We start from the raw sequence: 16,449 nt of genomic DNA, 5'->3' as shown, positions 1-16,449 counted from the left end.
TGTGTACAGTATACTGTGATGTGACCTTACCCAGGGTTCATCTCCAGCCACGTGTCCAGCTGTCCAGCTTTAGGAGCGTCCACTCCCGTCAGAATTTTCCCACTGTCCACGTGGATCACCTTCACTGGAAGATCACTCATCTGACTCGTCTCATCCAGGGGCTGTAAACATCATCATCATCATCATCAGCATCAGCATCATCTTCATCATCGTCATCATCAGCATTAAAACCACCCATAACCACTTTTGAGGTTCAGAGAAAAGGTAGTAGGGGTGGAACGGTTCACAAAATCCTCGGTTCGGTTTGTATCACGGCTCTGTGGTCACGGTTTTCGTTTCGATCTGGTATACATTGTTAATGTTCTTTTCCTTTTTTACACTTTAGAAATACCATTAAAAGCGTCTGTGTGAGTTTGCATATCATTCTGTGTGTCTTTTATAGCCGTACTGAAAGTATGAATTCACCTCAGATCTTCTAAATAAATCAAAGTGAACAAGAACATTCAAACTGTCAACTCATTGTTAACAGACAAGTATAGTTCTAGTATCTGTAAAACCACATTCTTCCATCTTAAAAATATATCTAAATTAGATCATATTCTCTCAATGACAAATGCGGAACAGTTAATTCATGCATTCATGAGCTCAAGGCTAGATTATTGTAATGCTCTACTGGGTGGTTGCCCTGCACGCTTAATAAACAAACTACAGCTGGTCCAAAACGCAGCAGCTCGAGTTCTTACCAGAACCAGGAAGTATGACCATATTAGCCCAGTTCTGTCAACACTGCATTGGCTCCCTATTAAACATCGCATCAATTTTAAAATATTGCTGATTACTTACAAAGCACTGAATGGTTTAGCTCTGCAGTGCTTGAGCGAGCTCTTAACGCATTATAGTTGAGGGTTAGTTGCATGTAATTATGCATAATTTACTGTTATTACTATGGTAAGTACATGTAACATATGTAACAAGGACACTTAAATAAAGTGTTACCGAAGAAATAAAGTCATACACGATCGAACAACTTAATAATCTCTTCTGGTCATAACGCACCTCTCCATCTGGTCCCAGAGCCCCGGTCGGGCCCTCGGCGTTCTCCAGCTTCTTCTTCTTCTTCTTTTTCTTCTTCTTCTTCTCCTTCAGGGCCTGCACAGCTTTATGAGCGCGCACGAGCTCCGTCAGATTGGCCACGTACTCGTCCGTCTGCTGGAGGAGATACGCCAGACGCTTGTCCTTCTTCTGGTCGATGAGCTTCCTGTAACCCTCCTCATCCTCAGCCTGAGGGACAGCCGGTGACAGAGTTAGTTAACTTTAACTAACAATGACCAATACTTTAGATCATGTATTAATCTTACTTAATGTTAGTCTCAACATGTACTTGGTGCATTTAAAGGTGCAGTGTGTAATTTTTAGCGGCATCTAGTGGTGAGGTTGTGAATTGCACTCAACAGAAGTTACGGTGGCCGACAGGAAGTGATGTCGTCGTCTGAGACAGCAGAGAGTAGCCAGTTAAACAATGAGGTTTCTTTACAGAGATAAATTAAGAAATTAGGTTTACTTTTTTATTCAGAAAAAAGGTATGTTGTTGTGAATATTATTGTTACTTGTTCATCGTTGTGTCAGTGTTTTATTCGCTGACTTTAGCTCGCTTCTTTACACGAAGAACAACATAGTGAGGAAACGCGTTTGTCCGTTCAGGGCTCCTGTAGGAACATGTTGATGTAAGCGGACTCGCGTTGTGTGTAGAGAGAAATGTCTCATTCTAAGGTAATAAAAACATCATGGTTCATTATGTAAGGCAGGGATCAGCAACTCCGGTCCTGGAGGGCCACTGTCCTGCAGAGTTTAGCTCCAACCCTAATTAAACACACCTGAACAAGGCAATCAGTGTTTTCAGGATTACTAGATAGATACAGGCAGGTGAGTTTTTATCAGGGCTGAAGCTAAACTCTGCAGGACAGTGGCCCTCCAGGACCGGAGTTGCTGATCCCTGATGTAAGGTCTTTATACACCAATGAAAACATAGTTATGTATATGATATTGCATTTCTGTCAACAGATCCTCCTAAATATTACACAATGCATTAACTAAGGTTTATAAATGAGACCTTATTGTGTTATCAAAGTATTGTGTGTGTGTGTGTGTGTGTATGTGTGTGTCTGAGAGTGTGTGTGTGAGAGAGAGAGTGTGTGCATGTGTGAGTGATTGAGAGAGTGTGTGAGTGCGTGCGAGAGTGTGTGTGTGTGTGTGTGTGTGTGTGTGTCGCACCATCAGGCGTCTCATTCGCTCTTTCTCGATGCGCTCGTTCTCCTTCTTCTGCTCGCGCTCAGTGTTAGCGTGATACGTGGCCACGGCTTTGGTCAGTTTCTGGATCTTCGCTGTGATGGAGCGATGATATTCCTTGAAGTCCTTGGCGTGTTGCAGGATACTGTTGAGATACTCCTGCACCAGAGCAAAGAATCATGGGAATTACTGCAATGAATGAAGTGGGCTCCAAAAGTGTAAGAACACAAGCTGAAGAGAAATGCATACATGCTAGTTTAATAGTGAGTGTTTCATTACTAATCATATGATCAAGCATCACAATATAAGCATCTGAACGTCTCTCAGAGCGACACAAACTACACCTGATGATCATGAGATATGTCGTTGTGTCACATGATCTATGTATCTATGTATCTATCTATCTATTTATATGACCGTCCATCCATTTATCTGTCTATCTAGTCACACAGAATTAGAGCTCAATTTGAAAGATTTGTGATTTGTTTTCCATCATAACTTTTCCTTTAAATCCTAAAACGTTCTGTTTATTTGCATGTTTGAATCAGATGTTCAATCCCAGATATCCAGTGTGGTCTCAGACGTTTGGAGGCAACAGGGAAACAATGAGCCGGTGTGAACGAGGTGAAGACGCTTGCCTGGTGTTTCTGTCTGCGTTTGCGTTCCTGTTCGATCTTCTGCTGTTTCTCGAGTTTCTCTGTGATTCGCGCCTCACGTAGCGACTGTCTCTTGCTGCGTTTATAGGCCTTGGAGTCCAGTGATGTTTCCAAAGCCGTGTCACGTCTCATGCAAACCACCACCTCCTGACGCAACTGTGGAGCAAACACACACGACAGCATTATATGCAGGGGTGCACATAACGTTTTTGGTTCTGAGTGAATGTTCGTGAGGTTCTGAGGTTCTGAGTGAATGTTAGTGAGGTTCTGAGTGAATGTTCGTGAGGTTCTGAGTGAATGTTAGTGAGGTTCTGAGTGAATGTTAGTGAGGTTCTGAGTGAATGTTTGTGAGGTTCTGAGTGAATGTTTGTGAGGTTCTGAGTGGATGTTCGGGAGGTTCTGAGTGAATGTTTGTGAGGTTCTGAGTGGATGTTCGTGAGGTTCTGAGTGAATGTTCGTGAGGTTCTGAGTGAATGTTTGTGAGGTTCTGAGTGAATGTTCGGGAGGTTCTGAGTGAATGTTTATGAGGTTCTGAGTGGATGTTCGGGAGGTTCTGAGTGAATGTTTGTGAGGTTCTGAGTGGATGTTCGTGAGGTTCTGAGTGAATGTTCGTGAGGTTCTGAGTGAATGTTCGTGAGGTTCTGAGTGAATGTTCGGGAGGTTCTGAGTGAATGTTTGTGAGATTCTGAGTGAATGTTCGGGAGGTTCTGAGTGAATGTTCGGGAGGTTCTGAGGTTCTGAGTGAATGTTCGTGAGGTTCTGAGTGAATGTTAGTGAGGTTCTGAGTGAATGTTCGTGAGGTTCTGAGTGGATGTTCGGGAGGTTCTGAGTGAATGTTTGTGAGGTTCTGAGTGAATGTTCGTGAGGTTCTGAGTGAATGTTTGTGAGGTTCTGAGTGAATGTTCGTGAGGTTCTGAGTGAATGTTCGTGAGGTTCTGAGTGAATGTTTATGAGGTTCTGAGTGAATGTTCGGGAGGTTCTGAGGTTCTGAGTGAATGTTTATGAGGTTCTGAGTGAATGTTCGGGAGGTTCTGAGGTTCTGAGTGAATGTTAGTGAGGTTCTGAGTGAATGTTCGTGAGGTTCTGAGTGAATGTTCGGGAGGTTCTGAGGTTCTGAGTGAATGTTCGGGAGGTTCTGAGGTTCTGAGTGAATGTTTGTGAGGTTCCGACTGAATGTTTGTGAGGTTCTGAGTGAATGTTCGCAAGGTTCTGAGTGAATGTTGGTTCTAAATGAATGTTCGCGAGGTTCTGAGGTTCTGAGTGAATGTTGGTTCTGAGTGAATGTTCGCGAGGTTCTGAGGTTCTGAGTGAATGTTAGTGAGGTTCCGAGTGAATGTTAGTGAGGTTCTGAGTGAATGTTAGTGAGGTTCTGAGTGAATGTTAGTGAGGTTCTGAGTGAATGTTGGTTCTGAGTGAATGTTCGTGAGGTTCTGAGTTTCTGAGTGAATGTTCACGAGGTTCTGAGTGAATGTTAGTGAGTTTCTGAGTGAATGTTAGTGAGTTTCTGAGTGAATGTTCGCGAGGTTCTGAGGTTCTGAGTGAATGTTCGTGAGGTTCTGAGTGGATGTTCGCGAGGTTCTGAGTGAATGTTCGTGAGGTTCTGAGTGAATGTTCGCGAGGTTCTGAGGTTCTGAGTGAATGTTCGTGAGGTTCTGAGTGAATGTTCGTGAGTTTCTGAGTGAATGTTCGGGAGGTTCTGAGGTTCTGAGTGAATGTTAGTGAGGTTCTGAGTGAATGTTCGTGAGGTTCTGAGTGAATGTTCGGGAGGTTCTGAGGTTCTGAGTGAATGTTCGGGAGGTTCTGAGGTTCTGAGTGAATGTTTGTGAGGTTCCGAGTGAATGTTTGTGAGGTTCTGAGTGAATGTTCGCAAGGTTCTGAGTGAATGTTGGTTCTGAGTGAATGTTCGCGAGGTTCTGAGGTTCTGAGTGAATGTTGGTTCCGAGTGAATGTTCACGAGGTTCTGAGGTTCTGAGTGAATGTTAGTGAGGTTCCGAGTGAATGTTAGTGAGGTTCTGAGTGAATGTTAGTGAGGTTCTGAGTGAATGTTCGTGAGGTTCTGAGTGGATGTTCGCGAGGTTCTGAGTGAATGTTCGTGAGTTTCTGAGTGAATGTTCGTGAGTTTCTGAGTGAATGTTCGTGAGGTTCTGAGTGAATGTTCGTGAAGTTCTGAGTGAATGTTCGTGAGGTTCTGAGTGAATGTTCATGAGGTTCTGAGGTTCTGAGTGGATGTTCACGAGGTTCTGAGTGAATGTTAGTGAGTTTCTGAGTGAATGTTAGTGAGTTTCTGAGTGAATGTTCGCGAGGTTCTGTGTGGATGTTCGTGAGGTTCTGAGTGAATGTTAGTGAGTTTCTGAGTGAATGTTTGTGAGGTTCTGAGTGAATGTTCGTGAGGTTCTGAGTGATTCCTCGTGAGGTTCTGAGTGGATGTTCGTGAGGTTCTGAGTGGATGTTCGCGAGGTTCTGAGGTTCTGAGTGAATGTTAGTGAGTTTCTGAGTGAATGTTCGTGAGGTTCTGAGTGAATGTTCGTGAGGTTCTGAGTGGATGTTCGTGAGGTTCTGAGTGAATGTTCGTGAGGTTCTGAGTGAATGTTCGTGAGGTTCTGAGTGAATGTTCGTGAGGTTCTGAGTGGATGTTAGTGAGGTTCTGAGTGAATTTTCGTGAGGTTCTGAGTGGATGTTCGTGAGGTTCTGAGTAAATGTTCGTGAGGTTCTGAGTGGATGTTCGTGAGGTTCTGAGTGAATGTTCACGAGGTTCTGAGTGAATGTTCGTGAGGTTCTGAGTAAATGTTCGTGAGGTTCTGAGTGGATGTTCGTGAGGTTCTGAGTGGATGTTCGTGAGGTTCTGAGTGAATGTTCATGAGGTTCTGAGTGAATGTTCGTGAGGTTCTGAGTGGATGTTTGTGAGGTTCTGAGTGAATGTTCATGAGGTTCTGAGTGGATGTTCATGAGGTTCTGAGTGGATGTTCGTGAGGTTCTGAGTGAATGTTCATGAGGTTCTGAGTGGATGTTCGTGAGGTTCTGAGTGGATGTTCGTGAGGTTCTGAGTGGATGTTCGTGAGGTTCTGAGTGATTCCTCGTGAGGTTCTGAGTGGATGTTCGTGAGGTTCTGAGTGGATGTTCGTGAGGTTCTGAGTGGATGTTCGTGAGGTTCTGAGTGGATGTTCGTGAGGTTCTGAGTGGATGTTCGTGAGGTTCTGAGTGATTCCTCGTGAGGTTCTGAGTGATTCCTCGTGAGGTTCTGAGTGATTCCTCGTGAGGTTCTGAGTGATTGCTCGTGAGATTCTGAGTGGATGTTCGTGAGGTTCTGAGTGGATGTTCGTGAGGTTCTGAGTGGATGTGAGGTCACCTGTCTCTGGAAGTTGAGCAGTCTGAGAGCTTTGAGCTCAATAGTAGCTTTGGTTCGCAGATCTCCAGCTAAAGACCCCGGGAGATTCTCCAGCTCCTGAATACGGTGAGTGATACGAGCTTCAAGCCTGCAGACACATCACAACAACACAGAGCATCAGAAGAGCAGGTCCCTCTGGTTGTACGTCAGAATGTAGGCTCACTATTGGCCGACGCTGGTCATGTGTGTGATACTGGACAATAGTTCTACGAAAGACTTTACAGGGTTGGAAAAACATGAGGGTGAGTAATTACTGACAGAATTTTCATTTTTGGGTGAACTAACTTGGAATGTTTGTACAATATTCACTCATGACAGTAAAATAAGGCATTCTAAGTCAATCTACTGCAGTATTTCCTCTCTGCAAATGTGGTTAACACCCAGTCATGCTTGAAATGTATATATACACCGTCATATACCATGAAACTGGTATAATTTAGAAAAATACCCTAATATAAATTTTTGGTCATCACTAGTCTCACCTGTACTCTCTCTCCTGCAGTATCTCAACCGGGTCCAGGCCGCAGGGCTTCTGGACGGGCGTGATGCGGTTCTGCTTCTGGTGCAGCGGCACCATGGTGTTGGGCTGGGACGGGTGGGTCAGGTGACCTGGCGATTGGGTTTGCGGTGGCATGACTGGCGAGGCGGCCGGTGGCACCGACGGTGGAGCCGGTGAAGGGCGTCCCGTGGGCTGAGGAGCCATCAGCTTCTGAGGAGCGTTCGAAGGAGTCGCCGCGTTCACCATCGGACCTGTCGCACAGGACACACATCACTACACTGCAAACAGTGCTTTTCTTACTCAGTATTCTTGTCTTGTTTTTGTCAAAATATCTAAAAATTCTTAAAACAAGATGGATTTACTAAAGTAGTAAAATGGCATAAGATATTATGTCTTGTTTTCTGGGGGGGGGGAATCAAAATAAGTGAGTTTTTGTTTAAAACAAGCAAAATTATCTGCCAATGGGGTCAGAAAAATAATGTTAATTCAAACAGAAACTAGTTAATTTTTCTTTACCCCATTGGCAGATAATTTTGCTTGTTTTAAAGGGGTGGTTGATTGTGATTTCACTTTTTTCATTTTAAATAGTGTGTAATGTTGCTGTTGGTGCATGAACATTATCTGCAAAGTTGCTGCGCTGAAAGTTCAATGTAAGCAGAGATATCGACTTTTAAAAATCAGGAAGTTTAATGCCTACAAAAACGACTCGAATGGGACTACAACGAGATACTTCCCAGGTTTTATACGTAACTAACCCATGCAAAAAAGGGGGCATGGCCATATTTCTGCGGCTTTGTCGAAGAGGATGAGTTATAGTGGAGAGCTGTAGCCATGCTGTCGAAGGTGTGTTATTTTCACCCAGCTGCCAGGTCTTCTGTGTTCGGGCTTCATACGGACGCTGTAGTTCTTCAACAATGGCTAAAATTTATGTTTGATTATGTTCCTGAAAATTTCAATCGTAATAGCTCTCTGTGCTGCGCATTTTACGGAAGACAGCTTCCAGAATCTCCACGAACTCAATGCCGGATTCAACAAGAAACTGTTACTAAAACATGAAGCAGTTCCAACTTTACAACCAGAGACAGCAGTTGTTGGGCCACAACCTGTAAGTAAGACTTAATAATTGGAAATGTATTTGCATGTATAATTTCAGACATAATGTTTTAGTTTTATCAAGGACATAAACAAATGCCAGCGCTGGCTTTAGTAGCCACAAACTACTAAAACTACAAACGCGTACAAACATTTTGGACCTGAATTTGTAATTATGCACTAATTTTGTAAATGTATTTTCCATGTATATTTTATGACGATCGATTTGATCAAGAACGTAAACCAATGCCAACGCTGTTTGTTTATAGCCAGTTAGTTCGATGCTATTTTGTGTGTATAAAGACAAACGTGTATAAAGTTAAAAAAAATATATGTAGCCTAATCGCAACAGCAAACTTCAAACTGCTGAAGTTAAAACAATAACTTTAAAAAACGGTATTACTCAGTCATTTATTCAGTTATATTAAATGTTTAATCAGGAGAAAACCGTATCTCAAAAGCTAACAAGCAGCAGTAGCATTTTCAAGTAACAGCATATCGAAATACATATATAATAATAGTAGATTAGAATAGAATAATAATAATAAAAAATGTACCATTCAGAAACGTTTTGTAAGAGCCGTGTTTGCGGAGGTTGCTTGACTCTCTTCATTGCCGCTTTCTGGGTCTGATATTTACATTTGACCGGAGCACATGCAACTTTCGCCCGTAAAGGTAATGGGCGTGAAGTTTCCGGACAACATGCACTACGCAGTTTAGCCAATTACAACACACCGGCCCAACTAACCAATCTGAGCCCATTGCCTGTTTCCGAGGGAGTGTTTTCATAGAATCAGGAAGTCAACCGGTCGTTCAAATGACAGAGGAGAAAGCGGCTAACAATAAAGGTGAAATTTATGAAAAATAAGACTTAAACAAAAAAAAAAAAAACGAAGACATGTTATATTGCACCCCATAAACCAAATCATGCAAAGAAAAAAAGCAGTAAACCACCCCTTTAAACAAAAACTCACTTATTTTGACCCCCCCCCAGAAAACAAGACATAATATCTTATGCCATTTTACTACTTTAGTAAATGCTTCTTGATTTAAGAGTTTTTAGATATTTGGACTGGAAACAAGACAAAAATACTGAGTAAGAAAATCTTTTTTTGCAGTGTAGGGCTGAGTATCGATTCAGATGTTCCAAATCGATTCGATTTCGATTCTAAATTCGATTTCGGTTCCCGATTCGACTCAATTAATATAGAAATAATACAAATCCTATATTTATAAAAAAAGATCAGCGCACATTAAGTTTACAAGCGGTTAATTAATAAAAAAGAAATTAAGAGCCACAAACCTGTATATTAAACTATTTTATTTTAGGTACACTTGGGTACATTAAAAAAAATTAAGAAGCCAACTCTATATTTCAAATGCATACAATGAATAAACAGGATTTTGATGCAAGATGAAAAATTTATGCTGGAAATTGGACAAGTCAGAACAGTCTCATGCCTTGATCAAACTGGATCAGGTTTTTTATGTTTAAGATAAAGCAAACTTTAGCATTAGCTGTAACATGGAGGCTGCCAGCCTATGAACAGTGTAGGAAAACTAATACTGGCTTTTGGGTGATAGATGAATAAATATAGAATTTTTTTTACCACATTTTAAAAAACGATTAATCGAAAAACATTTTTTTTGCCCAGCCCTATACATCTCCACAGGCTCAAGCTCACGTCTGCGCTCTCACCTTCAGCCCAGGGTTTGGGGGGTCCGTTGTGGTTCTGGCCCTGAACACCAGCCGGGATTCCTGAAGGTCCAGGAGGAGGCATGTTGGGTCCCACCATCCCTGCGGAGCAACCGGCACAAACTAACCCTTTACTAAAGTCACCACAGACCACTGAATGTTCTCAAGAACCACTCCACCATTCAGAAGAGAACTGAGAAAATACAGAAACGAGGTGGCACACAGACAGGACACTATTTTAAGTTTAAAGGCGACCTATACAAGATGTAAGTCTCAGGTTCCCCAGAATCAGAATGTGTGTGTGAAGTATCAGCTCAAAATACCCACAGATCATAACATGCCCATTTTTGAGTGGAAGGGAAAAAAGTAAAACATGCTGTTTTCGTGCATGTATCTTTAAATGCAAATTAGCTGCAGCCCCGCCCCCTAACCAAAAGAGGGCGGAGCCTCTCGTGCCTCGGATACTCTGCCAAAAACTAAATCATCTGTTTGGTTTTGATTATCATCTCGATCGCGATCACACTTGCAGTTCTTCATCTTCATGAAAGTTTATTATCTGCATGCATTTTAAAGCCATATCAGTCTAAACTTCTGATATATGGTTTTCTGAGCGGCGTGAGCGCACACATCTGAAGCACGTGCACAGAAAGCTGAACGTCAGACGGAGCGTCCCGTGAGTATTAAACTAATCTCTTATTAGTGCTTAAACTGTCAAATACACACAAGGTTATGTCAAAAACACAAAGTTCACATAAACACAGTCTGTTATGTCTGTGAACGTAAACAGCAAGTAAAGAAATCACGTGTATATTAGATCTGTGTATTAAAGTGACAGCAGTGTAATATACAGTTCCTGCTGTTGATATGAATCAAACAACAAAAGAAAAACAGGAAATCACTCACTGCTCTTGACTGAATAACTTTAATAAGAATACTGAAATTTCTTACTTGGGAGGGTGGGTCTATGCTAAAAGGGCGGGGTCTGCCAGAGTCATGGGCGGGGCCTAATCAATGTGACATCACACTGTACAGAAACTGCAAACGTCTTATTCTGAAAAACTGCTTATGATTTATGGGATTAGAAAAAAAGGATTGGGTTGATTTTTACCAATATAGGGTGGTTGTGTGTGTACACACTCTGCCTACACACATTTATGTTAAAATCTTTGCATAATAGGTCTCCTTTCAGGGTTTAGCAAGTGTTAGTAAATCTGGCCAAACAATGAATCCCATCATCAGTGACAGAATAACTTGTGTTGTCAGATACATGTCTCACAGAGGGATCAGAAGCAGCCTTTTAATACCATATTATTAACAGCCTTATTATTATTATTACTATTATTATCATTATTGTTACCATTACTACGACTGTTATTATTATTATTATTTCTCCTCTTCCTCATCCTCCAACCTCCCCCTCATTCATGATGAAACTAGTTTATTATTGTTGTTATTATTATTATTACTACTATTACTATTTTTATTATATAATTATTGTATTATTATATAAGACTATTTTATCATATCATCTTCCTCATCCTCCAGTTATTATTTTTATAAAATGTTCGCCAAACAACGATTAATGTGACCGCAAATACCACTAAATAAAATTGGTTACCTTTTAATCTAAAAAACAAAAAAAAACAAAAACAAAGATACATGTCTGGTACTGTAACCGTGTCAAATCTCACCATGTCCTCTGCTGAAGCCGGCGCTCCCTCCTCCCCCCCCCGGGGTTAAACTGGTCAGGGACGGTCCCGGTGGCATGCCTGGCATGGGCCGCTTGCCCTGCACCGCCATCTGCAGGTGTTCTGGGAGAGGCTGCCCGCGCGCCAGCATCTTGTAGGCCATGATCTGCGCCCGCAGCTGGTGGAGCTGGCTCTGGTTGAAGGGCGTCGGGGGGGCAGAGGAGCTCGAGACGCTGGTGCCTGACACTGAGGCGGCGCTTTGGGCTCCCGGCCGGTTCTGGCCGTCCACACCCTCCAGCGAGGCCGGACCCGAGCCGGTGGTCAGGAGAGGACCTGATGGAGGCCCGCTGGTGGACATGGGACTGGACACGTGTTCTGAAGCGCCCAGCGGAGACGGGTATCCTGAGGGACGAGACCGAACACATCGATCAAAACACTGCGGCAAAAACAAAACACTGTTGTGACAAGAAAAATGTGTTATTTATATAGAAAATATTTCTTAAATTTATACATGCATGTGTGTGTATTTATATATGCAAAAATAATTAGAAACAGTACACACACATGTATTATGTGAACACAAACTTTCTTTTTGGATGCAAATAATCGTTGCCCAGCACAAGTTTTTATCAAGTTTTAGTTACTATAGTACATCAAGTTAAACTAAGTTAAAATGAGAATAAAGAAGAATAAAAGAAGAATAAATTAAGTTTATATTCTTTTTTTTTTATTACAAGTTACATAGTTTTTTTTCTTTTACGTTTAATATATTTCAAGTTTTTTATGGTTTCAATTTCGGTTTACTATAATAAACCTCATGCACAGGCGAAAACAATACTTATGGGTGTCAGTCAGACTCTACTGGTCAGACGGCTGCGGTTCATGACTGCGAAACGGGAACCTTGAGAGCGGAGCAACGGTAAGTATTAGTGATGATTATCAGGGCCAGTTAAAGTTTTCGTAATTTTGTGCTATTTTTTTTTTTTTTTTTTTATGTCTATACAGTTATCCATTTTTATTAAGTATTAGTTATTTCAGTACATCAGGTTAAAGGGGTGGTATAATGCCCTTTTCACAAGATGTAAAATAAGTCTCTGATGTCCCCAGTGTGTGTGTGTGGAGTTGTAGCTCAAAATACCCCACAGATATTTTTATATAGCATTTTAAAGTTGTCACTTTTTGAGGATGAGCAAAAATGCACCGTTTTTGTGTCTGTTCCTTTAAATGCAAATGAGCTGCTGCTCCCGGCACAGAGGGCGGAGCTTTAAGAGAAAGAGAGTGTGTGTGTGTGTGTGTGTTAGCAGCTCCGATTATCTCACACAGACACACACTGAAAAAACTTTAAGTCTTTTATGTTCAAACCGGAGTCAGACAATGATGGAGAGACTCGAGAAGAAGAGACAACATGTAGAAGCAACAGGACATTTCTGAATGGTTAGTTGATGAATTTATGAAGCTGATGTGTAGTTATCTTCTAGTCATTGATTAGCATATTCTGTCTTGATAGTCTATAAATCGCGTTCCCGGGGGCGGGGTTTATGTAAATTCTAGTGTTGGTGATGTCACTAACCCGGGAGGAATGTGGTGTAGTCTCTACCAGCCGTTTGTTGTAGTCCTTAAAAAGCGATTTCTGTAAAAGCAAATATCTCCCTTTGCTCTGAACTTTGAGCGTCGTAAATTTGCAGATGTTGTTTATGCTCAAACAGCAACATTACACACTAACTACAGTTAGAAAAGTGAAAACATGATCAACCACCCCTTTAAACTAAATTAAAATGAGAAATAAAAGAAGTTAACATTTTTTTTTTATTTAATATGAGTGCGATACGGGAACCTTGAGAGTGCTGGTCCATCGGGCTCCCAGGACGGGTCATCCTCATCGGGACCACCTTCATCTGACTGAAGCGGGCGTCTTCTGAAAGGCCCTCCTCCACAGGCTTCAGGACAAACACAAACATTAACCCTCTGACCTGAGTTACCACAGTAAAACATTCAGATGTATTGAGCTTTCCACCTTGTGCATCTGATGCAGACTCTCCTGGCTGTATCCCGCAGACGTCTGCTGAGGGAAGGCGTGTCCTGTGGAGGTGGCCGGTCCGGGACTGGGGCCCATCATGCTGTGTGAGGATCCAGGGGACAGTCCTGATCCCAGAACGGCCCCGGGAGAAGGGCCCGGCCCCGGCGACGGCCCCGCACAGGGAGTCCCTCCTAACGGCGGCTCTGGGGTGGACATGCCTCACACTCGCCCTGACACAACGAGAAAACATTCACATGTGACGCTGTGAACAGGGTTTGAAATTAACACCCGCCAAAAGCCGGGAAAAAATCAACAGTAGCGGATAAAGCTGTCAAATCACGAGCCAATTTGGCGGGTTAATTATTATATTTATTCACTTTGCTGGGGAAGTTCGTTCAAATACTGAACTCGTGAGTCATCATGATATATTAAATACAGCGAATTGTGCAGAATCTGCACATATCTGCTTACCTGAACACACACGTCACTACACAACAAATAACGGCACGCTTGTTCATTTGCATTGAAGCAATAGAAAAGATTAAAAAGCATTTGGTGAACAGAAAAGACATTGTTCTTTTCCAACATCCTACATGTTTTTTGTACTGTATTGATCTGACCACCTAAAATACATTTTGGGTGAAAAGGATGAGGATGAAAGCGTAAGGGAGGAGATGCTGGATGACAGGATTTAATTTGAATAAGAAATTAATGTATGAAATCCAACAAATATATATATATATATATATATAATTATTATTATTTTTTTTGGGGGGGGGATTTCATACATTTAAACATAAAAGAAATAAACCAGTACATCACAGCTTATATATATATATATATATATATATATATATATATATATATATATATATATATATATATATATGTATACCTATATAAGCTGTGACGTAGTTAAACTGGTTTATTTCTTTTTGTCAAGTAGAAGTTCTGAATGGCCGGTAAAAATTTAGTAGCCAGTTAATTATTTCAAACCCTGGTTATGAACGATCTACATAATAGCTGCTCTGTCAGTGTGCTTTATGTTAGAGCTGGCTGTGATGACTTTTTAAATAATTAAATAAAATATACTCATTCAAGCACAATTTATTTACATGACAAGACATTTTTTGTTTCTAAAGGGACACAAAAGAAGATATTTTGAAGAATGTTGGTAATCAAACAGTTGATGGGAAAATGTGTACGGTCAACTGTTTGATTACCAACATTCTTCAAAATATCTTCTTTTGTGTCCAACAGAAGAAAGAAACTCTTACAGGTTTGGAACAACATGAGGGCGAGTAAATAATGACAGAATTTTCTTTTTTGGGTGAACTGTCCCTTTAAAGTCCCCCTGTGGTGAAAATTCAGCTTTTAATGTTGTTTATACGTCTGCAGTGAAAGAAAGACAGTCTCAAAAACACGCTTTGAAATCGCTGGTGTTTCTGACGTCACAAACTACCTTGTAACCAATCAGATCAACGTGTGATCGTCAACCAGTGGATCTCTGAGCTGAGTGAATGAGTGAGTGGAGGCGTGGCTCATTTGCATATTCATAAAACCGCGCATACTAAATGAGGCAAGGGTGTCGAGTTACATTCAAGCTATTTTAAGGCATGAAAAACGTTGTTTTCAATGGAAAACTTAAATATGTAATTTTGGTGATCAAAGATGAGTTTTAAGTGATACAATTATTGACTAGGGGGACTTTAATATACATTTTATTAGTAATATGGCTTCCAAAATCTGATTTTGTCCTTCTGGGATCAATGATGCTTCATAACATGATCTGAAGACGCTATGGTGGTCGATATATTGTGCATCCCTAAGAAAAATCACACTATAATACCAGTTTCTGCACTAGGTTCGACCAATGAATTTCCATATAATTTTATACAGATTGTCCACACAAAGATAAATGTATATCCAATATAAGTTAGTTGAGATTTATTTTAGACTAGGGAAAAAATCATTATTGAAATTCCCATATGTATTGGTATCCATGACTTTTCCAGGCCTGGAAACCACATTTATCTAAATGCACTGTATTGCACAGGTATTCTATGATGATACTAATAATAATGATAAGGATTTATTGGTGTCAGTCAGATGATTAGACATGAGCAGATGATCCTGGAGGATGAACTCATTCCTGCCTCTGGGAACATCAAACAGCGGTTCATTATAGGAAAATAAGCCACGCTTGAGCATTTGGCAGGGAAATAAAATGTCGTCCAGCTCGAGCTTCTGGATGATCCTCCGATGAACATCTGCACATCCACCGATCATCCGCTAAGATCAAACTCGCATGAAATACTGAGTCATATTGAAACACTGCGATAGAAATAATGACGTCAAGTGGCCAGACAGGCTGAAGCTGTCGCGTTCACACTATTGAGATCAGCGCGATCATAATTCCTGTTTAATCAGACTTACCCGAGGTATAATAAACGCGCTCGAGCTGATGACGGAGCCCACGGTGTGTTTAATTAACCGATCCGCGACATCCGTTCCGTTCATTCGGTTGATGTTCATGTACGGAGCGCCGCTGCGGACACAGAGTCAGACGCTCGAGAGAGAGAGAGAGAGAAGGGGAGAGAGAGAGAGAGAGAGCGAGCGAGAATACATTTTTAAATTAGAAAAAAAAAAAACATTTTATATTATATAAGTTGTATTTTGTCTGTTTTCCTTATTTGCGTTTTGCTGTTCACTCCAACAAATATATAATTCTGGGTTGTTTCAATCCATGTTTGGGTCAAATATGGATAACCGTTGGTTCACATTTTTAACCGTTGGTTTAAATTTTTTAATTACATTTTTAAATCCGTAACGGATTTGGCCCAAACATGGGTTGAAACAACCCAGCATTTTTGTTTTGTAAAAATTCTGACCACAAAAGGCACTTCATATGCATCGGTTCCCATCATGGGATCATAATATGGATTTAGTTTTAATGAGTTAATTTTGTTTTAATTCTAATTACATTTTATGAATTAAACAGCTCTTAAACATATTTAATTACAAGGGGGGAAAACTGTTATACATAAGGTACTATCCAATCATTTAATACATTTTAAGAACTTTTTTTGGCATAAAGCGTTTTTTAGAATTGAGTAAAAAAAACCTAGAG

At 41.0% G+C, this 16,449-nt stretch overlaps 1 protein-coding gene across 1 annotated transcript in view; it reads right to left on the bottom strand.

The window, feature by feature from the left end:
• The window catches only part of smarca4b (SWI/SNF related BAF chromatin remodeling complex subunit ATPase 4b), a 46,707-nt gene extending 30,844 nt beyond the window's left edge, over positions 1 to 15,863 (bottom strand). Inside the window, exons 1-11 of the mRNA XM_081380920.1 lie at positions 15,756 to 15,863; positions 13,317 to 13,549; positions 13,137 to 13,239; positions 11,306 to 11,704; positions 9,618 to 9,716; positions 6,810 to 7,077; positions 6,289 to 6,415; positions 2,925 to 3,098; positions 2,272 to 2,445; positions 1,057 to 1,281; positions 31 to 161 (exon numbers count right to left, since the gene is read on the bottom strand). Of these exons, the coding sequence (XP_081237046.1) occupies positions 31 to 161; positions 1,057 to 1,281; positions 2,272 to 2,445; positions 2,925 to 3,098; positions 6,289 to 6,415; positions 6,810 to 7,077; positions 9,618 to 9,716; positions 11,306 to 11,704; positions 13,137 to 13,239; positions 13,317 to 13,535 (1,919 nt within the window). The 5' untranslated portion in view covers positions 13,536 to 13,549; positions 15,756 to 15,863. The remainder of the gene's footprint in view (positions 1 to 30; positions 162 to 1,056; positions 1,282 to 2,271; positions 2,446 to 2,924; positions 3,099 to 6,288; positions 6,416 to 6,809; positions 7,078 to 9,617; positions 9,717 to 11,305; positions 11,705 to 13,136; positions 13,240 to 13,316; positions 13,550 to 15,755) is intronic.
• Positions 15,864 to 16,449: the final 586 nt, after the last annotated feature.

Source organism: Scardinius erythrophthalmus (assembly GCF_964197995.2).
Source record: "Scardinius erythrophthalmus genome assembly, chromosome: 12".
NCBI classification, from domain to species: Eukaryota; Metazoa; Chordata; class Actinopteri; order Cypriniformes; family Leuciscidae; genus Scardinius; species Scardinius erythrophthalmus.
The sequence above is the reverse complement of the archived record's forward strand: the minus strand, read 5'-3'. Positions and strand labels throughout refer to the sequence as shown.